At 35.5% G+C, this 23,992-nt stretch overlaps 1 protein-coding gene across 4 annotated transcripts in view; it reads right to left on the bottom strand.

Moving 5' to 3' along the window:
- Window positions 1-23,992, bottom strand: part of RSF1 (remodeling and spacing factor 1) — a 181,835-nt gene that overhangs the window by 47,779 nt on the left and 110,064 nt on the right. For all 4 annotated transcript variants that reach the window (XM_060102804.1, XM_060102803.1, XM_060102801.1 and 1 more), the window contains exon 5: window positions 7,469-7,623. In XM_060102804.1, coding sequence (XP_059958787.1) covers window positions 7,469-7,623 — 155 coding nt within the window. The remainder of the gene's footprint in view (window positions 1-7,468; window positions 7,624-23,992) is intronic.

The following is a 23,992-nucleotide window of genomic DNA, read 5'->3' as shown; positions in this document are numbered from 1 at the left end:
AATATGTCCTTAATTTCTGTCATTCTAAGATATTCTAGGCTTATCCTGTATTTTCCCTGCCCATCTCCTGAATCAGTCTTGTCTTTAAGGGGCACTAGTTCCTTTTAATGGAAAACAATATTTTGAAATAAAAATCTAGAAGCTAACAGTGCTTATTGCTACTGGGGTATCATTGTTTTTAGATTCCTCTCATGAACAGAGGTAAGAAATACAGGTATGTATATTAAACCGTACAAATGAATACATTTATATTTATTTCTATATCACCCACCATTGAGGTTTTGTTAGTCTTTTTGGCTATCTGAAGCTCATTCACTAGAAGATCCCTATAAAAAGACTCATGGGAAATTAGGTCTTCAATAGCAGTTTACCTGCAATCTCTATCTAAAAGTCAGTTTGGCTAGACATAAAATCTCTGGTTCACATTTTTCCCCCTTAAATATGTTATGGCATTTTCTTCTGGCATAAGTCATTGCTTTCAAATATAGTGATGGCAGTCTTATATTCTTTCCCTTATAAATCACCTGGTCTTTTTGTCAGGATTGCCAAAGTACTTTCTTCAAAGCCCAATAATTTTACTAGAATATGTCTTGATGTTGGTTGTTCTGGGTTGATTTTCCAAGGTACGCAGTATCTTTTAAATATGTAGTCTCATATCCTTTTTTTATTTCAAGAAGTTTTGTTAAGCATAGTCTTTAGCATTTTTGTCTGTTCCCTTGCTTTGGTTTTCTTTTTTATGGGCCTCTGTTGGATTTTCATTGCGTATCTTCAAATCCTTATCTCTTTCTCTCAAATCTTTGTCTCTTTATTCATTTGTTTTTGTTTTGTTTTTAACTTTTTAAAAAAACACACATCTTTCCATCCACTATTTATTAAGGGCACTAAGTCTTGTGTTTGTTGACTCAGATGTTATTCATAGATTTGTGAAAAATCATAACTCTACCACCTATTAAGTTTTTTTTTTAATTTTATTGATTGATTGATTGATTGATTGCTGTGTTGGCTCTTCACTTCTGTGCGAGGGCTTTCTCTAGTTGCGGCAAGTGGGGGCCACTCCTCATCGCGGTGCGTGGGCCTCTCACTATCGCGGCCTCTCTTGTTGGGGAGCACAGGCTCCAGACGCGCAGGTTCAGTAATTGTGGCTCACGGGGCTAGTTGCTCCGCGGCATGTGGGATCTTCCCAGACCAGGGCTCGAACTTGTGTCCCCTGCATTGGCAGGCAGATTTTCAACCACTGCGCCACCAGGGAAGCCCCTTAAGTTTTCATATGTTTAGTAAGAATGTCTTTTGGGTAAGCTTTCATTCTCTGCAGTGATGTTATTCTACTTCTTATTCTCTTTTGTTATTATAATTCTGTGGGATTTGACCTGGATCTTTTATAGTTGCTCATTTTTATGGCAAGTAGACAGTTTTTCTAATTTCACAGTTATAGAGCTCTGCATTTTTTATATTAAAAATTAAAGTGATTTATTTTATGAGGTCACCTACCTCTAGCCTTCTCCCATACTTTAATTTGCACCTTCCTTTTTGCTTGTCTCCATTGTCCCTATTGTACTTAATTTAGATCCTATTCCCAGCAGATTGCACAAAGCTCTGTGTGGAGTTTAGTCCTGGTAGGGAGCTTTGGCTGGAGAAGTTTGAGAAGTCAAAAGGCCTAGAGTACCTGAGTCCCTTTAAGATCTTAATTTCACATACTGTTTATAGTTTTTTATTTTTGCCATCAATATGTTCCTTTTATAGGGGAATCTGTAGAGAGTCAAAAACCATGCCACTGACATTTTCCAAAAATTATGAATGATAAATTATCACCTTCTGATTCTACTCACAACAAACTCAATCAGAAAAGAAAACTTCAACAGTTTCTCTAATCATGAAACGTTTCTTTTTCTTTTCTTCTTCCTCCCTTCTCTCCCTTCCTTCCCTCATAGAGTGGAATGAAGAGTTAGTATAATACTAAAAATGAAATAATGATGCTATTCAATTACAAAAATTGTATGAATATCCTGAACATAGATGCCCTGTATACAAAACTATTCTTTAAAATTCTATCAGGCGGGGCTTCCCTGGTGGCGCAGTGGTTGAGAATCTGCCTGCTAATGCAGGGGACGAGGGTTTGAGCCCTGGTCTGGGAGTATCCGACATGCCGCGGAGCAACTAGGCCTGTGAGCCACAGCTACTGAGCCTGCGCGTCTGGAGCCTGTGCTCTGCAACAAGAGAGGCCGCGATAGTGAGAGGCCCATGCACCGCGATGAAGAGTGGCCCCCGCTTGCCACAACTAGAGAAAGCCCTCACACAGAAATGAAGACCCAACACAGCAAAAATAAATAAATAAATAAACTCCTACCCCCAACATCTTCAAAAAAAAATGTTGTGAGTATCATAAACCAATTTATTAAAAAATATTAATAATAAAATAAAAATAAAATTCTATCTGGCATTTTCAAATTGATAGAATTTTATTATTTTTTAATTTTTTTATTTTTTATAAATTTATTTATTTTACTTGCTTTTGTTTTTGGCTGTGTTGGGTCTTCATTGCTATGCATGGGCTTTCTCTAGTTGCAACGAGCGAGGACTACTGTTCGTTGCAGTGCGTGGGCTTCTCATTGCAGTGGCTTCTCTTGTTGCAGAGCACAGGCTTTAGGCACGCGGGCTTCAGTAGTTGTGGCTCGTGGGTTCTAGAGCACAGGCTCAGTAGTTGTGGCGCACGGGCTTAGTTGCTCCGCGGCATGTGGGATCTTCCCGGACCCGAGCTTGAACCCGTGTCCCCTGCATTGGCAGGCGGATTCTTAACCACTGTGCCAACAGGGAAGCCCGATAGAATTTTAAAGAATGGTTTTGTATATATAGGGCAACTACACGCAGGATATTCACATAATTTTTGTAACTGAAGGTCATCAGTAAGTTTTCAGTACTGTACTAGTAAACTTTGGTTTAGTAATTTATCCTGTAGCTATTCTCTCCACTCTGTCAATATTACTTCAGGAAGGCAAAGTAAACAATATTAATTATTCTCCTTAAGACTGAATTCAGGGCTTCCCTGGTGGCGCAGTGGTTAAGGATCTGCCTGCCAATGCAGGGGACACAGGTTCGATCCCTGGTCCGGGAAGATCCCACATGCTGCAGAGCAACTGAGCCCACGCACCTAGAGCCCGTGCTCCGCAACAAGACAAGCCACCTCAATGAGAAGCCCAGGCACTGCAACGAAGAGTAGCCCCAGCTTGCCACAACTAAAGCAAGCTCACGCACAGCAAGGAAGACCCAATGCAGCCAAAAAAAAAAAGACTGAATTCAGAAAACCTATTTCAGAATGCAGGCCATAACATCCATTTCTAGATACCAAATGCAGTATAGGAAAGTGCGCCAGATTATCCCTTAACTGCTACATTTCCTATTGAACCCATTTCACAAAAAATGAATAAATCAACTCATAAATTGCAATATCAAAAATGTTTCCATTATATCACCAACCCAATAAATTGGAGTCTTTGGGAAAATATTAATTGATAAGGTAAAGATCCTTCCCTGAATGATATTAAAAGTTTTAATCCCTCCCCCCACCAAAGCTTCTTAGCATCACACCATGACTAGGCCATCTATGTTCCATGAGCTAAGAAAAGCTTTTTTCCTTCTCCTGAGAACTTGACTGTTGGTTAAGTTCTGCTCCTCTTATAAACCAAAAACTGGAATGTCAACTCAATCACTAGGCCACAGAGCTCATGTTATCAATAACATCTAACTGATGAACTACATCTGGATTGAGAAAAAAAAAAAAGTAAGGCACTGAGAACAGTGTTGGTACATTGTGATGATATACGTGTCAGCTATTTTATCCACTACAACGTAAGCTTCACGAAAGCCAGGATTTTAGTCTGCTTTGTTTACTAAATTCCCATGCCTAAAATCATGTTTGGCACATAGTAGGTACAAAATAAGTATTTGTCGAATGAATAAGAATCATTTTGCTATTAGAGTAAGAGAAACAGAAGAGACACTATCTAAGAGAAAGAAAAAAACCAGAGAACTAAATGTCTTGCTCCTCCCCTCCTTCGCTTTTTCAAGAGATGTCCTCCCCTACAGACTTTCTTTTGATTGTACTGAGAGTCAGAACATCAGCATTCACTGAGGAATATTCTCAGAAGCAGCTGTATGAAAGCCTCTGTTGTCCAGTCGGCCCTCTGCACCCTCAGATTGAAAATATTCAGAAAGAAAATTCCAGAACGTCCCAAAAGGCGAAACTTGAATTTGCCACACACAGGCAACTATTCACATAGCATTTACATTGTATTAGGTATTACAAGTAATCTATGGATGATTTAAATGAAGTATACGGGAGGATATGCATAGGTGATATGCAAATACTATTCTATTTTATATAAGGGATTTGAGCCTTCTTGGATTTTGGTATTGGCAGAGGTTCTGGGAGCAATCCCCAGAGAGACCAAGGGATGACCATATTTGTTTCCAAGGTTAGGAGAAGACTGCCTTTATAACCTTGATACTCCAAAACTGTGGTCCTCTGACCAGCAGCATCAACATCAACTTGGCCTCTGTAAAAATGGTGAATCAGGTAAATCACTAGGTAAACATCATGCATATTAAAATTTGAGAAGTACAGCTCTAGATCACTCTAGTTAAAGTCATAGGCTTTACAAGAATCAGAGTTCAAATCTAGACTCTGACACATTATTATCTATATGACTTGGGCAAGCTTATAAACTTCCAAATTCCTTCATCTGTAAAACTGAAATAATAATAGTAGTACCTCAAAGAGCTGTTAATCCTTTTATTAAAAGGGTTAAATAAAAAAGCACATGAAGCATTTGGTAGGCTGCAAAGAAGCAGGACATGCCCAATAAATGTTAGTTGGTGTTATTGTTGAAATTCCCCCTCTCCTATAAGACCCCCAACAGTGAAATTTTAGAATTAAATACAAGAAAGAGCTTTACTTTATTGAGGAAATAGTTTTTCTTTCTAATTTAAACTATACAATGACTCCCCCTTCAAAATCAGTGTAAAATTTAAGTTCACTTAATAGGAATAATTGCCTCTTAAATTTCTATTGCCTTGACCTCTTTGGTCTTGATTTAAGTACATTGGAGAAGAAGCAAACACAGGAATGAATGACCAAACTGAATGACCAAATGAATATTAAGTCTAAACTCAGAACTAATCCTTAGGGATACTACTAAAAAATCTGGAAAATTCAATAACATTATATAGTAAACTTGAAAATTGCTAAGAAAGTAAATCTTTTTTTTTTTTTTTTTTGCTGTACGCGGGCCTCTCACTGCTGTGGCCTCTCCCGCTGCGGAGCACAGGCTCCGGACATACAGGCTCCGCGGCCATGGCTCGCGGGCCCAGCCGCTCCGCGGCATGTGGGATCCTCCGGGATCGGGGCACGAACCCGTGTCCCCTGCATCGGCAGGCGGACTCTCAACCACTGCGCCACCAGGGAGGCCCAAGAAAGTAAATCTTAATGGTTCTCATCACAAGAAAAAGTTTTTTGTAACTTTGTATGGAGACAGATAATTACTAAATTTATTGTGGTGATCATTTCACAAGGCATACAATGTCAAATCATTATGTTGTACCCCTGAAATGAATAATAATGTTATATGTCAATTATACTTCAATTTAAAAACATCTTAAAATTCAATAGTGGGTTTAGACTACTTTAAAATTATTACGTTTTACTGATGTAGGCTACAAACTGAATTTTAAGATATAGAAAAGAATTTTTCAAATCAGAAATATGGCTTATGAGTAAGACCACCAAAGATATTTGAAATCATATAAACACTGGTCAAAGGAGGACAATAAACAGGATTTTTGCTAAAAGCAATGCTTAATATGTACAAACATTATAACCTACATTAAAAGGCATAATTACTTGTTTTTATGCGATGCTTGCAGCTAGGGGATGACTTTATGGTTAATTCCCTCAAAGCAGCAAATAAGGTAAAAACATATTGCTTTCAGGTTCTAATCAAAACAGTAAAGGAAAACTAACAGTAGAGGAAGAAAGCATAATAAGGAGAGTAAATTCTCTCCCCTGTCATTAAAAGGTATGTTATCAACAAAAAAGTATTAACTAAAATGATGTTAGACAAAATTTCAGTTGGTTTCTCTGCTTCTAGAAAAGTTAGGACTTGGTTCTGTCCTTCTAAAGAGGTTACGATTTGATCTGCTCAATTAAGCATATTAGGAAACTCAATCAAGAAATCAAGTTTAATAATTATAATTCTTGTAGACTTAAGGATTTGCTAAGGGCAACCCAAAACAAATAAACAAAGAAAACCAATCCACACCACACACACACAAACAATTAAAGAATTGGCAAAGAACTTGAATAGATATTTTTCCAGAGAAGATATACAAATGGCTAAGTACATGAAAAGGTGTTCAACATCATTATAGTCATTATGAAACGGCAAATCAAAACCACAGATACCACTTCACATCCATTAGAATGGCTATTATTTTTAAACGAAGAAAAGAAAAGAAAGTGACAAGTGATGTGTAGCATGTGAAAAAATTGGAACCCTTATGCATTACTGGTAGGAATGTAAAATGGTGCAGTGCCTGTAGAAAATGGTATGGCAGAGACTCAAAAAATTAAAAACAGAACTATCATCGGATCCAGTGATTCTACTTCAGGTATATACCCAAAAGAAGTGAAAGCAGATATCTATACACCCACTTTCATAGCAGCATTATTCTCAATAGAAAAAAGGTAGAAGAAACCCAAGCATCCAGTGACAGATGAATACATAAAATGTGGTAGATACACACAATGGAATATTAGCCTTAAAAAGGAAAAATTCTGCTACTTGCTATAATATGGATGAACACTGAAGACATTAAGCTCAATGAAAATGAGACAGTCACAAATGGACAAATACTGCCATGATTTCTCTGAAATAAGGTTCCTAGAGTTAGTCAAATTCATAGAGAAAGAAAGTAGAATGATGGATGCCTGGGGCTGAGGGGAGGAGGAAAGGGGAATTAGTGTTTAATGAGTATGCAGTGTCAGTTGGGGGAGGGGAGTCTGGAGATGAATGGTGGTGACAGTTGCACAACAACACAAATGAATTTAATGCCATAGAACTGTACACTTAAAAATGGTTAAAATGACAAAATTTTGTTATATATATTTTACCATAATAATTTTTTAAAAGTTCACTAATATCTTGTACTCTTAAATTAGTAACAGATATTATGTTTTGATGATATGAACATTTTTTATTTAATTTTTTTAAATGTTCAATACAAAAGACCAAAGTCCTCAATGGTTTTTGCTGCTGCTGCTTTCTTTTTTTCATTAAATAAAAGGAAAATGTACCTCCTTTTACAGGAAGGGTTAAAAATTTTCAAATTGAGGGAATTTCAATTTATATAGCTGGGAAGAGGAGTAGAAAAGAGAAGAAATTACAAAACAAAGCAAAACAAAACACACAAAAAAAACCTTGTTTAGGTGTTTCTTCCTCCTTTTTAGTCTCCTCATCCTCTAAGCTGGGACTTTCCCGGGAAGAGTTGTCCTGTTGGCTAGAGTTTTTCAATAGTACAGGATCAATTTGTGCTTTCAGGAGCGCAAGAGTCTCAGCCAACTCGTTTCGATTTCTAAAAAAGTGGGGAAAAAAAAGACAGCGTAAAAATTTTTCTTGTTTTCTAAGACCTGTGTTGCCAGGGGTTGCGGGGGAGGGTTGGAGAATTGGGAGGCTGGGGTTAGCAGATGCAAACTGGTATATATAAGATGGATAAACAACAAGGTCCTACTGTATAGCACACGGGACTATATTTAATATCCTGTGATAAACCATAATGGAAAAGAATATGAAAAAGAATATGTATAACAGAGTCACCTTGCTGTACAGGAGAAATTAACACAACACTGCAAATCAACTATACTTCAATAAAATTAAAAAAATATTTCTTCTGTTCTAAAGAGATTTCAGAATATATCTGTTAGAAATTAAAATTTAAAAAAGAAAAACATATTAAGAACATCAAGAAACACTAGTACAGCTAACCCTAATTAACCTTAAATTTTAAAATGAAGTATTAGGAATGAATACATATTAAAATGAACTCTTCCCCAAAGAGGAATCTTAAGACTATTCTATTGATTTGAATGGCAATGCAAATCTCTTTGGTTAAAAAAACAGTAGGAACAAAAATTAAACAAAAAGCTAAGTTTGGTAATTTTTAAAAATACTATGCAATGTCTAGGGAGTACAAAATCAATGGAAAACTTGCTTGAAGAAGAATTTTTTTTAAACTAAATGATTCAAGTTTTTGATTCATTTGGGAATAAGAACTCTTTTCCACCTACAGAGAGAATAATATTTGAAACTGCTATGGAAGTCTACTAACACAGGTCAAAACCCCAAAAATTTAGGTTATGGATGCTGCTTTGTCAATTAGAGTTTACAACTACAGGAAGGGAATTCATTTTGAATAAAAAATACAAGAAAATCCCAAATAAATAAGATACCAATCTACAAATTATCTGTTTTTACTACCAAATTCGCAGGTGTAGTATGGTCAATTTTAATGCCACTTACAAACAAGAAAACTAATTTAAATATTTTTCTGCTCAGATAAACAGGGTGTAACAGTGAAAATAAAAAGGGAACCCTGGACTAAGAGTTGAGAAGCTTAGTTCTAGATCTGCCACTAAGTTAATTAAACAGCACCATGATCTTCCCATCTGTGTCATCAAAGCACTGTGCATGCACCTCTAATTCTACATAGTTAGTATTAAGATGAAACTACTTGTTTTCTTATCTGTCATGCCACATATGTCCTCTATCCTCTGTTTCCACCTCTGTGTCCGATTCCACCTCCATCCCACTTAGCTGCTTTATGAAGTAGGCTCTAAAAAAATGTTTAATGAATGAATAGAATCCCTGTTCCTAAACTAAATGGCGATGTACCCCTGGACAGGTCATATATCTTCATTAGCCCTGAGTTTCCTTATCTGTAAAAGACTGGATTCTCTCAAGTATTATTAAATTGGCTTCCAAAGAAAGTAATAAAATTGCCAATGATTGACATCTTTCAGAAGTTAAAATGACAACCATTTTATCATTGTGTATGACAATGAACACAGGTTTATACATATTATAAATATTGTGCATGGGAATGAATACATGTTTATATATATTATAACTATCACATTAGCATATACAATAAAATGGATAGTATTAGAATTTTAATTATCTAATAGTAGAAGGTCAGATTAGATGCACTTTCAAGATCATGTCTGGTACTACATCCACTTTACAAAAAAGGAAAATTAAAACCTAGATATGTTAAATAAATTAATTTTTGGCTAAGTTTCTATCTCTGAACTTCATTAGACCAACCTGATTCTAACCTAAACCTCTATCCACTTAATGTTATTACTATGATATTTCACTGAGAATTCCATTTTTTTGAGGTCATGCTGGGAACTGAAAAAAATACTGAAGTATTTCACTATACCTATTCTTAAAAGCTGCTGAACATTAGAAGAGTGCCAATATTGTCAGAAAATCCATGTCAATTACTTCCACTACTCTAAGCAACAAAAAATTTAGCAGAAAAATTAATTAAGAACTCCCCTAAAGGCTTTTAACCTGACTACTGTATTAAAATGCAAACCTAAAATAGCCATTATTATATGAAAACAGAAAACTACCCATCTGGATTTCTCCTGTTTCAATCTTACAATTAGATTTAGTATGCTAAGTAATTTTTTAAAAACCCTAAATTAGAACTAGAGGGTATTTTAATAAATATACATATATTAAAATTATATCCAAATTTCTTACAGGACCTTTTATTTTTAGTATGATTTTTAAAGGTTACTTTCCATTTACAGTTATTACGAAATACTGGCTATACTCCCCATGTTGTACAATACATTCTTGAGTCTATCTTACACCCAACAGTCCGTACCTCCCCCTCCCACTGGTAACTAGCTTGTTCTCTATATCTGTGAGTCTGCCTATATTTTGTTTTATTCACTAGTTTGTTGTATTTTGTAGATTCCACATGTTAGTGATATCATAAAGTATTTGTATTTCTCTGTCTGACTTATTTCACTTAGCATAATGCTCTCCAAGTTCATCCATGTTACTGCAAATGGCAAAATTTCTTTAAGACTGAGTAGTATTGCATTGTGCGTATATGTGTACGTGTGTGTGTATATAAATATATGTAAACCACAACAGATTCATGTATGTTAATTTTGTTTCCTGCAACTTTTCCAAATTCACTGATGAACTCCAGTAGTTTTCTGGTAGCGTCTTTAGGATTTTCTATGTACAGCACCATGTCATCTGCAAACAGTGGCAGTTTAAGGCAGTTTCCTCCTTTCCAATTTGTATTTTTTAATTTCTTTTTCTTCTCTGATTGCTGTGGCTAGGACTTCCAAAACTATGTTGAATAAAAGTGGCGAGAGTGGGGATCTTTGTCTTGTTCCTGATCTTAGAGGAAATACTTATAGCTTTTCACCATAGAGTATGATGTTAGCTGTGCGTTTGTCATATACAGCCTTTATGATGTTGAGGTACGTTCCTTCTATGCCCACTTTCTGGAGTGTTTTTATCATAAATGAACATTGAATTTTATCAAAAGCTTTCTGCATCTATTGAGATGATTATATGGTTTTTATTCTTCAATTTGTTAATGTGGTATATCACACTGATTTGCAGATACTGAGAAATCCTTGCATCCCTGAGATCAATCCCATTTGATCACAGTGTATGATCCTTTTAACGTTTTGAGTTTTTTTTTTTGGCTGCGCCACATGGCCATGTGAAATCTTATTAGTTCCCTGACCCGGGATCGAACCTGCACCCCCAGCAGTGTAAGTGTGGAGTCTTAACCACTGGGCCAGAGAAGTCCCCTTTTAATATATTACTGGATTCGGTTTGCTAGTATTTGGTTGAGGATTTTTGCATCTATGTTCACCAGTGATACTGGCCTGTAATTTTCTTTTTTTAATGATATCTTTGTCTGGTTTTCATATCAGGGTGATGTTGGCCTCATAGAATGAGTGTGGAAGTATTCCTTCCTCTGCAATGTTTTGGAATAGTTTCAGAAGGATAGGTGTTAACACTTCTCTAAAGGTTTGGTAGAATTCATAACTGACTCACTTTGCTGTACAGCAGAAACTAACATAACACTGTAAATCAACTATACTCCAATAAAAAAAATTAATTAAAACAAACAAACAAAAAAAAGGTTTGTAGAATTCTCCTGTGAAGCCATCTGGTCCTCTACAGGACCTTTTATTTTTTTTAAATAAATTTGTGGGGTTTTAAAAAAATATTTATTTATTTGGTTGTGTCAGGTCTTAGTTGCAGCAGTCAGGCTCCTTAGTTGTGGTATGTGCACTCTTAGTTGCGGCATGCATGTGGGATCTAATTCCCAGACCAGGGATTGAACCCAGGCCCCCTGCACTGGGAGCATGGAGTCTTAACCACTGTACCACCAGGGAGGTCCCTACAGGACCTTTTAAAGTAGACTGTGGATTCTAACAACAGTTCAGTTGTTTTGCCCTCCCTCTCTCCATTGTTTTCTTTTCTTTAAAACATTTCTTCACTGAGGCATATTAAATCAGATATATTCCTCCAAAATGCCATGTTCTCTCATGATCTCAGGTGTTTACATTTCTGTTCTCTTCAGCCCATAGTGCGCTTCAGACTAACTCCAATCATTATTTCAAAGACAAACATAGAATGGATAAATGTGGTATATCCATACAAGGGGGAATATTATTTAGCCATAAAAAGGAATGTAGTACTGATTCTTACTACATAGATGAACCTTGAAAATATTATGCTATCTGAAAGAAGCCAGACATGAAGGCCACATATTGTATGATTCTATGTATATACAGTGTCTGGAAAGGCAACTTAGGGAAGCAGAAAGTAGACTGGCAGCTGCCATGGGCTGGGGAAAGGGAAAATGGTGAGTAAATGCTAATGTACAGGGTATGAGGTTTCTTTGTGGGGTGAGGAAAATGCCCTGGAGTTAGATAGTGGCGATAGCTACACAACTTTGAGAATATACTAAAAATCACTAAATTGTATTTTTAAAAAGTGATGGTGACTTGGACAAAAATGTAGTTATGAAAGGAATGAGGAACGTTTAAACACTGGGTACATTTTGCATAGAGAGCTGACTGGATTTGCTGCAAGAATGGATGGGAAGTGAGAGAAAAAGAAAAGTTAATGCTGTGCCTCCCAAGTTTTGGATCCAAGCAAACATGGATGTTATTAACTGTGATGGGAGAAACATATTGAAGTGGAAAGGCTGGAAGCTCAAGTTATGGGCAGATTGACTGATTTTGACTTAATGGATTCTTAACTATCTGTACCTAAAGTTAATCTAGACTTGAGTGAAGTAGAATATATCATCCTAATTATATAATATATATATAATATATAGATTAGAATATATAATTATATATTCTAATCATATAATGTGGAATATGATTTTTCTTAGTCTAAGGGATGTTCAGAGTTAGAATTAGTGGTAGGGATAAACGGCTCAGAAGCAACTGACCTGATAGCCCAATTCAATTAAAAAAAAAAAAGACAAAACAAAAACACAGCCAAGCACAGGTTATCATCTTCTGCCAAGTATGGGTTAGGTATCTGGTTCCTCTATAGCACACTGGAGTGATCTCCATCACAGATCACATTTATGACACTATATTACCATTTACTATTTCCCTGTATCTTTCTCCCACAATATGGAGAGCTTAGGAATGGCATCATGTCTTTGTACCTCCAGAGCACAGGACAGTTAGTTATACAGCAAGTCTTTAGCAAACACCCGTAATATATGATTCCAAGGTTTACCAATAATTTTCCATCTTTTTCATGCAAGTCCAAATTACTGAGTAGACAAAAAGGAAGATAACTGAGTATGACAGTACTCCTTAAGGGGGCCAAGAAACTGAAGGAAGGTATTAATGAGTGATATCAACAGCAGTATATTAATAACAGAAGTTAACATTAGTGAGTGATCACTATGTTCCAGAAATTACTCCAGAAGCATTACATGAATTAATTCATATAATTCCAATATAATCTGATTAAATAGGTACTATTATTACCCCCATTTTATAAGACTAGGAAAGTGAGAACATGCAGAAAGGTACAGTAATTTGCTTATGGTCACAGTTAGTACATATTAAAGGCAGAACTGAATTATAGACAGTCTGACTTCAGAGACCATCTTTTCAATCACTGTGCTATATTAGCAGCATGTCTTGACAGATTTTCTAATTATGGGTTCATGAAAACTCTGTATACTATTTAGAAATCAGCTCTTTGGAAATGATTGTCAAACCACTATCAATACTTAAAATATTTTTATTGAGGTATAATTGACATCCATTGAAATGAACAGATCTTAGGTGTTCAGTTAATCAGTTTTGACACATGCATACATCTGTGTAATCCACACATCTATCAAGATAAGGAATATTACACATCACCCCAGAAAATTCTCCCCTGCCCTGTCCTCCTACTCAATCCCACTCCTCCACCAAAAGCAAAAAAATGAATTACAGTTTTGAACACTGGAACCATAGATCAGTTTAGTTAATTCCAGAACTTAAATGGAATAAAACAGTATGTACTTTTTGGCTTCTCACACATGATAATGCCTTTGAGACAAATCCACAGAGTTGCATGCATTATAGGTCATTTCTTTTTATTGCCTAGTAATAATCCATATATGGGGACTATTATGAACAAAGATGCTATGAACCTTATTACACAAGGTTTTTTGTAAACATTTGGTTTCATTTCTCTAAGATGAATACCTAGGAGTGAAATCACTGGGTTATGGGGTAACAGTTTGTTTAACATTTGAACAAATGGCCGAAGTGTAAGTGGTTATACCATTTTACATTCCCACCAGCAAGGTGTTTAAGAGTTCCAGTTGGTCCACATTCTTGCTAACATTTGGTACTGTAAGTCATTTTCATTTTAGTCATTCTAGTGGAGGTAAAGTAGTATCTCATTATGGTTTAAATTGGGAATTCTCTGATGAATAATGATATCAAACACTTTTTCATGTGAATATGGGCCATATGTATATATTCTTTACAAAGAAACTGTTCAACAGTCTGCATAAAATTTTATCTTTCTTAGCAGACCTAGTATAAAAGCACTTTCAGCAGTCCCTTTCTGATTTTGAAGAATCGCCTAATGAAGTCTGGTCTAAGGTGTGCTAAAATTCTCTGATCATTAATAACCAATAACTAACACTTCATGGTATTCATATTTTTTGCTCCTCTTCTACATTCCTAAAGAAAATTGCTTGACATATCCCCTAGCATAATATCACTTATAGCATGTTATTTCATCAGACATAGAAAATATTTTTCTGTACTTTATCCTCTTTCATTGAGGACTAAAGTAGTGATGAAATAACTATAACAAATACTATTCTTTCACGGCAATTATGTTTCGAACATTAGTTGAAATGAGTGGGACACTGGCTAGAGCTCAAACATTTTTGTTTTTGAAACATAGTACTTGCTTAAGCCATACATAACTGCTGGTTTTATAGGTTAAAATGTTCAAATGTTGGCAATTTCATTGCCAATGTTGGCAATGTTGATTCAATGAAACTTAACGATTTTTACTATTTTGTAAGTAACTTACTAAATCTAATTGTTCAAACAATTATATTTCAGTTAACCACTTCCTATCTATCCATCTCATATATATTTATATTATAAATTTCACACACACAGGAATGGAAATTGCAGAAGTTTTAAAACTACGATGTTATAGCATTAAATTTAAAAAAAACTTAAGAACTTAATTTTTTTTTTCTTTTGCGGTACGCAGGCCTCTCACTGTTGTGGCCTCTCCCGTTGCGGAGCACAGGCTCCGGACGTGCAGGCTCAGCAGCCATGGCTCACAGGCCTAGCCACTCCACGGCATGTGGGATCTTCCCGGACTGGGGCACGAACCCTGTCCCCTGCACTGGCAGGCGGACTCTCAACCACTGTGCCACCAGGGAAGCCCAAGAACTTAATTTTTTAAGAGCAGTTTTAGGGTCTAAGCAAAATTGAGAAGGTACAGAGATTTCACATGTATTCCATGCCAATGCACAGCTTCCTCCATTCTTAAGATTATGTTTGTTACAATTGATGAACCTATCCTGACACATACCTACGGGTCTGGACATATATATACCAACACTCATCCATCATTACAATAGTATCAGAGTAGTTTTACTGCCCTGAAAATTCTCTGTGCTTCACCGATTCATCCCTCATTCCTCTCTAAACCCTGACAACCACTGTTCTTTTTACTTTCTCCATAGTTTTATGTCTTCCAGAACATCATATAGTTGAAGTCATACAGTTAATTTCAGACTGCCTTCTTTTTTTTATTAATATGATTTAACCTCCGTGTCTGTTCATGGCTTCACAGCTCATTTGTTTTGTTTTAGACAATATACCATTGTCTGGATACACCTCAGTTTATCCATTTACCTACTGAAGGATATTCTTAGTTGCTCTCAAGTTTTGCCAAGTTATGAGTAAAGCTGCTATAAACACTCATGTGCAGGTTTTTGTATAGACGTAAGTCTTCCAATTCTTTGGGCAAATACCGAGGAAGATGATTGCTGGACCATATGGTAATGTTTAATTTTGTAAGAAGCCAGCAAACTGTCTTCCAAAGTGGCTGTGCCATTTTGCATTCCCATCAGCGATGAATCAAAGCTCCTATTGCTCCACATTCTCACCAGCATTTGGTGTTATCAGTGTTCTTGATTCTGGCCACTGTAATAGGTGTCTAGTAATACCTCACTGTTGTCTTAATTTACATTTCCCTGATGAAACAGGACAATGGTGCGTCTTTTCCTGTGATGATTCGCCATCTGTCTGATAAGGTCTTTGGCCCATTATAAATCAGGTTGTTTGTTTTCTTACTGTTGGACTTGAAGAGTTTTTTGTATATTTTGAATAACAGTCCTCTATCAGATATGACTTTTGTAAATTATTTTCTGCCATTCTGTAGCTTATATTTGCATTATGTTGACACTGTCTTTCACAGAGCAGAAATTTTTAAATTTTAATGAAGTCCAGAATATCAATGCTTTCTTTCATGGATTGCACCTTTGGTATTGCATCAAAAAAGTTATCATCAAACCTGAGGTAATCTAGATTTTCTTCTATGTTATCTTCTTGGAGTTTTATAGTTTTGCATTTTACATGTAGGTCTGTGATTCATTTTGAGTTAATTTTTCTAAAGGTTGTAACGGTCTGTGTCTAGATTCAATTTTTTGCATGTGAATGTCCAGTTGTGCCAGCACCATTTGTAAAGACTATCTTTTCTCCACTGTATTGCCTTTGCGCCTTTGTCAAATGTAAGTTAACTATATTTATGTGTGTCTATTTCAGTGCTCTTTAGTCTGTCCCACTGATCTACTTGTCTATTCTCTTGCCAATACCACACTCTCTTCATTACGATAGTTTTATAGTAAGTCATGGACTCAGGTACTGTCAGTACTTCAACTTTGTTCTTCTACAACACTGTGCATTCTAGGTCTTTTGCCTATAAATTTTAGAGTCAGTTTCTTGATATCCACAAGTAAGTTGCTGAGATTTTGATTGGGATTTGATTGGGATTGCAGTGAAATCTACAGATTAAGTTGGGAAGAAGTGACATCTTGACAATATTAAGTGTTCTTGTCCATGAACATGGAATATCTCTCCATTTATTGATTCTTGATTTCTTTCATTAGAATTTTGTTTTCATCATATACATTTTCCCATATTTTGTTAGATTTAAACCTAGGTATTTCAGTTTTAGAGGAGCTAATGTAAAGGTACTATGTTTTTAAATTCAGATTCTACACATTCACTGATGGTATATAAGAAAGTGATTGACATTTGTGTATTAACATTTTATCCTACAACAGTGCTATAATCACGAATTAGTTCCAGGAGATTTTTTGGTTGATTCTTTCAGATTTTCTACATGTCATTGGCAATGATGTCATTGGCAAAAAACGAGTTTTATTCCTCCCTTCTCAATCTGTGTATCTCTTATTTCCTTTTCTTATCTTACTGCATTACTTAGAACTTCCAGTATGATGTTGAAAAGGAATGAAGAGAGCAGATACCCTTGCCTTGTTCCTGATCTTAAAGGGAAAAACTTCAAGTTTCTCCTCATTAAATAGATGTTATATGTAGGTTTTTGTAGATTTTTTAAAAAATAATTTTTAATTAAATATTCAGTTAACAAATCTATTAGACGCTCCTTCACTTTTATTGAAAGACAAGTACTGGAAATCCTCCAATTTTGTATAGGATTTATTCTCTGCCTCCATAGCAAATCAGTTTGTTTGTTTTTTGGGGTTTTTTTGGCCACGTCACATGGCTCACGGAATCTTAGTTCCCCATCCAGGGATGGAAACTGGGGCCCCCCAGCAGTGGAACTGCAGAGTCATAACCACTGAACGCCAGGGAATTCCCAATATATATATTTTTTAATCAAGGAAGTTTCCATCTCTTCCTACTTTACTGAGAGTTTTAATCATGAAAGGGTGTTGAGTTTTATCAAATGATTTTTCTGTATGTATTGACATGATCATGTGATATTTTCTTCTTTAACCTGGTGATGTGTGAAAACTGGTTTTCAAATATTGAACCAGCCTTGTATACCTGGGATAAATCCCACTTGGTCATGGTGTATTATACTTTTTATGCATTGTTGGATTTAACTTGCTAATATTTTTTGAAAATTTCTGTCTTTATGTTCATGAGAGATACTGGTCTATAATTTTCTTTATAATATCTTTGTCTGGTTTGCGTATTAACGTAATGCTGGCCTCACATAATTAGCTAGGAATTATTCTCTCTCCTTCTATCTTCTGAAAAAGACTGAAGAAAATTGGTATAATTTCTCCCATAAATGTTTGGTAGAATTCACTACTGAACCCACCTGAGCCTGGTGTTCCATTTTAGTAGGTTAATTACTGATCCAATTTCTTTAATAGAGACTTGTGCATATTATCTATTCTTCTGTTGTGAGATTTAGCAGATTGTCCCTTTCAATTAATTGGTACATTTCATCTAGGTTATCAAATCTGTGGGAATCGAGTTATTCACCGCATTCCTTTATTATCCTTTTAATGTCCATGGGATATACAGTGATGTCTTCTTTTTCATTTCTGATATTAGTAATCTGTGTCCCCTTTCTTTGTTTTCTTAGCCTGGTTAGAGGCTCATAAATTTTATTGATCTTTTCAAAGAACTAGCCTTTGATTTATACACATATATTCAATACTATAAATTTCCCGCTAACCACTGTTTTCACTGTGAATTTTCGACTGCAAATTTTGGTAATTTGCGTATTTATTTTCATTTAATTCAAAATATTTTAAAATATCCTCTTGAGGACCTCCCTGGTGGTGCAGTGGTTAAGAATCCGCCTGCCAATGCAGGGGACACAGGTTTGAGCCCTGGTCCGGGAAGATCCCACATGCCACAGAGCAACTAAGCCCGTGCGCCACAACTACTGAAGCCCACACACCTAGAGCCCGTGCTCTGCAACAAAGAGAAGCCACCGCAATGAGAAGCCCGCGCACCGGAACGAAGAGTAGCCCCCGCTCAACATAACTAGAGAAAGCCCGCACACAGCAACAAAGACCCAATGCAGCCAAAAATAAATAAATAAAATAAAATAAAATAAAAATGATGATAAAATATCCTCTTGAGATATTTTCTGACCCATGTGTTATTTAGAAGTGTACTGTTTAATGTTCAACTATCCGGATATTTTACAGTTATCTTTCTATTATTGATTTCTGGTTTAACTTCATCGTGGTCTGAGAGCAGACACTGTATGTTTCTAGGTATTCGATTTTCAGACGGTCAAATATGTAAAATCCTCTCTTTTTTGATGGCTTCCTATTTTTCGAAGAAATATTCCATTTGATTTTTATATTGTAAAGTTCAGTTAATTTATACATTTATCAATCATTAAGAAGACTGACTTACAGCTTAAAAAAATAGCGTTCTAGATACTAGATAATTTTTCTCACACTGCTTTCTTTTAGTGATTAGGCAGAAACATGTTTCCAACACCAAAATTTCCAAGAAACTAAGTTTTACTTTAAACAAACAGCTTTAAACAAGAGAAACAGGCTTTTTATTTCACTAGTAAAAAATAATATTCACTAGTAAAGAAAAATACCCAAGTGCAATCTATTAAATTATAAAGTCAAAATTCTATTTGCTTTACTTCTCTTAACTTACTACCTCAATTTCCAAAGGTATTTCTTGCTAAAAAGATGACTGCCTCCTCATAAACTCTACTTAACATAAACCTGCAAGTTTAGAAAATGTTTTTAACAGTATCTGTCAGCCTTAAGATAATTATCTCCACTATATAGGAAGAGCAAATGTTCTCACTTCTATAAGCTCAGTTCTACTACCCCATAATTTGTATCCACTGATGCTGGTTCAGCCCATGAAAGAAATACTCTTACACAAGTCAATTCTTTAAATGTATACAGACAGTTATATCTCCCTAAATTTCTGCTAGATAAAGTATTTTCATTTCATTAAATCATCTTCTTTGTGGTTCTCCTCATACATAACTCATTATACTATATTAATATTCTTCTTAGAGTTTGGCATCCAAATCTAAATACTATACTCCAGGAAGATTCTCATCAGTGCCAAATGAAATGATGCCCTACATTATTTTGGGTACCTAATGTATTTTAATGACAACTAAGATCTCAACTTTCGGGAAAGGAAAGAATAATAACATAATGCTTTTGCATTCAACCTTCACAAAAATGAGAGACCTATATGGATAAAACGGTTCACTACATTTGCCCAAAACAGTACCAGTATGTCACGTTAAAGCTAACTGAAATAGCGTCGTGTCACAGGACACATTGAGAATCTATTGAAACTATGGTACTTCCCCAGAAAATACGCACATTAATTACAACTAAGAGCTACTACTTAAAATATAAAGGATTCCACAAGTGCATGAAGCTCATCTAGAGATGTGAGAGCTGTACTATTCACTACCATATCCCCCATTGCTCAACACAGTGCCAATTACACAAAAAGGCATGTGATAGAAATCTATTAGTTTAATGAAATAAAGGAACATGAGTGTGACAATCAGGTGTTTAGAATTTGGCTTTAATTACCTGAAATCAGAGTCAAAAACCCAATGTTTTATTAATGATCCCAAATATTACTGCATATTTGGGAAAAGTTGCCTAGCAAATTTGCCCTTTTCTCTTCCTGCTGATAAATATTTCTTTTATAAAGAAACTAAGTTTCAATCTTTGAGGATAGAAATTGTAAGAAAAGACAATAGTTTAACTGGGAGAAAAGGAACAAATTTTTATCAAGCATGTACTATGGCCCTAGTATGATTTCTCTTATAGTTCTCAGAACAACTGAACAGGGAAGTATTATCATCTTCATTTTAGGAAAGAGTATCAGAGAAATTAAGTAATCTGCCTACAGATGATAAGCAGAGGAACCCAGATTCAAACAGTTATTAACTATAAAATCAATGCTCTTTCTCTCACATCATGCACTGGGGTATAATCTACTTAAAACAGTGTAAACTAGAAGTTGTTTTAAGCGCGTATGACTGATTAATAATAACCATAATAATTTTTCTCTGTCATATGTTCTTCATCTACAAAGCAGAAGACAATATGTCTTTAACAACTATGCAAGTTTGATATAGGAATTAGACGTGGTGGTAAAACATACCGAACAGAACCTCATTTAATGTATGTTATTCATAGGGGAAGATGGTGAGTATATTTTATTTCAGGAACATTTTGTTGATCTTAATTTAGTAAATTAACTACATGGAAAACCATATTATAATATGAGGAAAGGATGCTTATAAAACACTCCCCCAACAGCTCATTTAATGTTTATCCTTAGGGCATGAAAGTTGAGCTCACCTGACCCAAACAATTATTATGAATTTCTACGAATTATCTCTTCGAAACATTAATAAATGACCACTAACAAAAATCTGCTAAATCTGAGCAAAAACAAAGACGAGTTACAGTTAAAGGGGTTTTTCATAAGCCAGTTGATATATATCTATTAGTTATCCCTACTGTAGTTATAAATCCCATTATTTTCAAACTTAATATAAATTGTGAGAATTAAAGGAATAAATTCTAAATAATTAATTAGCAAAACCAGAAAACTGGACACACAAAGATTCTGAATAACAGTCCCAGTCACTTATCAATTTAAAAGAAAGTTTTATTTTAAGGTTTTACATTAAATGTTTCCGTTCAAATATATTTGTCAATACAAATATAAGAAATCAAGGTTTTTTGAAAAACATTAGGGGAAAGGGTCCAAGATGTTAGCCCACCAGAGACCTCCTGGCCCCATGTAATATTAATCAGCGAGAGCTCTCCCAGAGATCTCCATCTCAGCACTAAGACTTAGCTCCACCCAACGGCCAGCAGACTCCAGTGCTGGATGCCCCATGCCGAACAACTAACAAGACAGGAACACAACCCCACACATTAGCAGAGAGGCTGCCTAAAGTCATACTAAGTTCACAGACACCCCAAAATACACCACCAGATAAGACTCTGCCCACCAGAGGGACAAGATCCAGCCTCACCCACCAGAACACAGGCACCAGTCCCCCTGCAAGAAAGCCTACACAAGCCACTGAACCAATCTAACCCACTGGGGGTAGACACCAGAAATAAGAGGAACTATGAACCTGCAGCCTGCGATAAGCAGACTCCAAACACAGTAAGTTAAAAAAAATGAGAGGGCAGAGAAAAAATATGCAGCAGATGAAGAAGCAAGGTAAAAAGCCACCAGACCAAAGAAATGAAGAGAAAATAGGAAGTCTACCTGAAAAAGGATTCAGAGTAATGATAGTAAAGATGATCCAAAATCTCAGGAAGAGAATGGAGAAAATATAAGAAGCATTTAACAAGGATCTAGAAGAACTGAAGAGAAAACAAACAGTGATAAACAACACAATAAATGAAATTACAAATACTCTAGAAGAAATCAATAGCAGAATAACTGAAGCAGAAGAACAGATAAGTGACCTGGAAGACAGAATGGTGGAAATAACTACCTCAGAGCAGAATAAAGAAAAAAGAATTAAAAGAATTGAGGAAAGTCTCAGAGACCTCTGGGACAATATTAAATGCACCTACATTCAAAGGATAGGGGTCCCAGAAGAAGAAGAGAAAAAGAAAGGGTAAGAGAAAATATTTGAAGAGATTATAGTCAAAAACTAGTCAATCAAGTCCAGGAAGGTCCAGGAAGTGCAGAGTCCCATTCAGAATAAACCCTAGGATAAACATGCCAAGACACACATTAATCAAACTATCAAAAATTAAAAACAAAGCAAAAATATTTAAAGTAGCTTCCCGGAAAAGCAACAAAAACCTACAAGGGAATTCCCATAAGGTTAACAGCTGATCTTTCAGCAGAAACTCTGCAAGCCAGAAGGGAGTGGCAGGATATATTTAAAGTGATGAAAGGGAAAAACCTACAACCAAGATTACTCTACCAGCAAGGATCTCATTCAGATTCAACAGAGAAATTAAAACCTTTACAGACAAGCAAAACTTAAGAGAACTCAGTACCACCAAACCCACTTTACAACAAATGCTAAAGGAACTTTTCTAGACAGGAAACACAAGAGAAGGAAAAGATCTACAAAAACAAACCCAAAACAATTAAAATGGTAATAGAAACATACGTATCGATAATTACCTTAAATGTAAATGGATCAAATGCTCCAACCAAAAGACATACAATGGCTGGATGGATAGAAAAACAAGACCCGTATATATGCTATCTACAAGAGACCCACTTCAGACCTAGGGACACATACAGACTGAAAGTGAGGGGATAGAAAAAGATACTCCATGCAAACGGAAATCAAAAGAAAGGTGGAGTAGCTATTCTCATATCAGACAAAATAGACTTTAAAATAAAGACTATTACAAGAGACAAAAAAGGACACTACATAACGATCAAGGGATAAAACAACTGTAAATATTTATGCACCCAACATAGGAAAACCTCAATACATAAGGCAAATGCTAACTGCCATAAAAGGGGAAATCGACAGTAACACAATCACACTAGGGGACTTAAACACCCCAATTTCACTAATGGACAGATCATCCAAAATGAAAATAAATAAGGAAACACAAGCTTTAATATCAGTTAAGTCCATCTTTATCAGTTAAACATGAACTTAACTGATATTTATAGGACATTCCATCCAAATACAACAGAATACACTACCTTCTCAAGTGCACACGGAACATTCTCCAGGACAGATCATATCTTGAGTCACAAATCAAGCCTCAGTAAATTTAAGAAAATTGAAATCATATCAAGCCTCTTTTTCGACCACTACGCTATAAGACTAGATATCAATTACAGAAAAAAAAACTGTAAAAAATACAAACACATGGAGGCTAAAGAATACACTACGAATTAACCAAGAGATCACAGAAGAAATACAAGAGGAAATCAAAAACTACCTAGAAATAAATGACAATGAAAATACGACAACCCAAAACCTATGGGATGCAGCAAAAGCAGTTCTAAAAGGGAAGTTTATAGCAATACAATGCTACCTCAAGAAACAAGAAACATCTCAAATAAACAACCTAACCTTACACCTAAAGCAATTAGAGAAAGAAGAACAAAAAAACCCCAAAGTTGGCAGAAGGAAAGAAATCATAAAGATCAGATCAGAAATAAATAAAAAAGAAATGAAGGAAACAATAATAAAGATCAATAAAACTAAAAGCTGGTTCTTTGAGAAGATAAAAAAAATTGATAAACCATTAGCCAGACTCATCAAGAAAAAAAGGAAGACTCAAATCAACAGAATTAGAAATGAAAATGGAGAAGTAACAACTGACACTGCAGAAATACAAAGCATCATGAGAG

Source organism: Mesoplodon densirostris, chromosome 7 (assembly GCF_025265405.1).
Source record: "Mesoplodon densirostris isolate mMesDen1 chromosome 7, mMesDen1 primary haplotype, whole genome shotgun sequence".
Taxonomy (NCBI): Eukaryota; Metazoa; Chordata; class Mammalia; order Artiodactyla; family Ziphiidae; genus Mesoplodon; species Mesoplodon densirostris.
The sequence above is the reverse complement of the archived record's forward strand: the minus strand, read 5'-3'. Positions and strand labels throughout refer to the sequence as shown.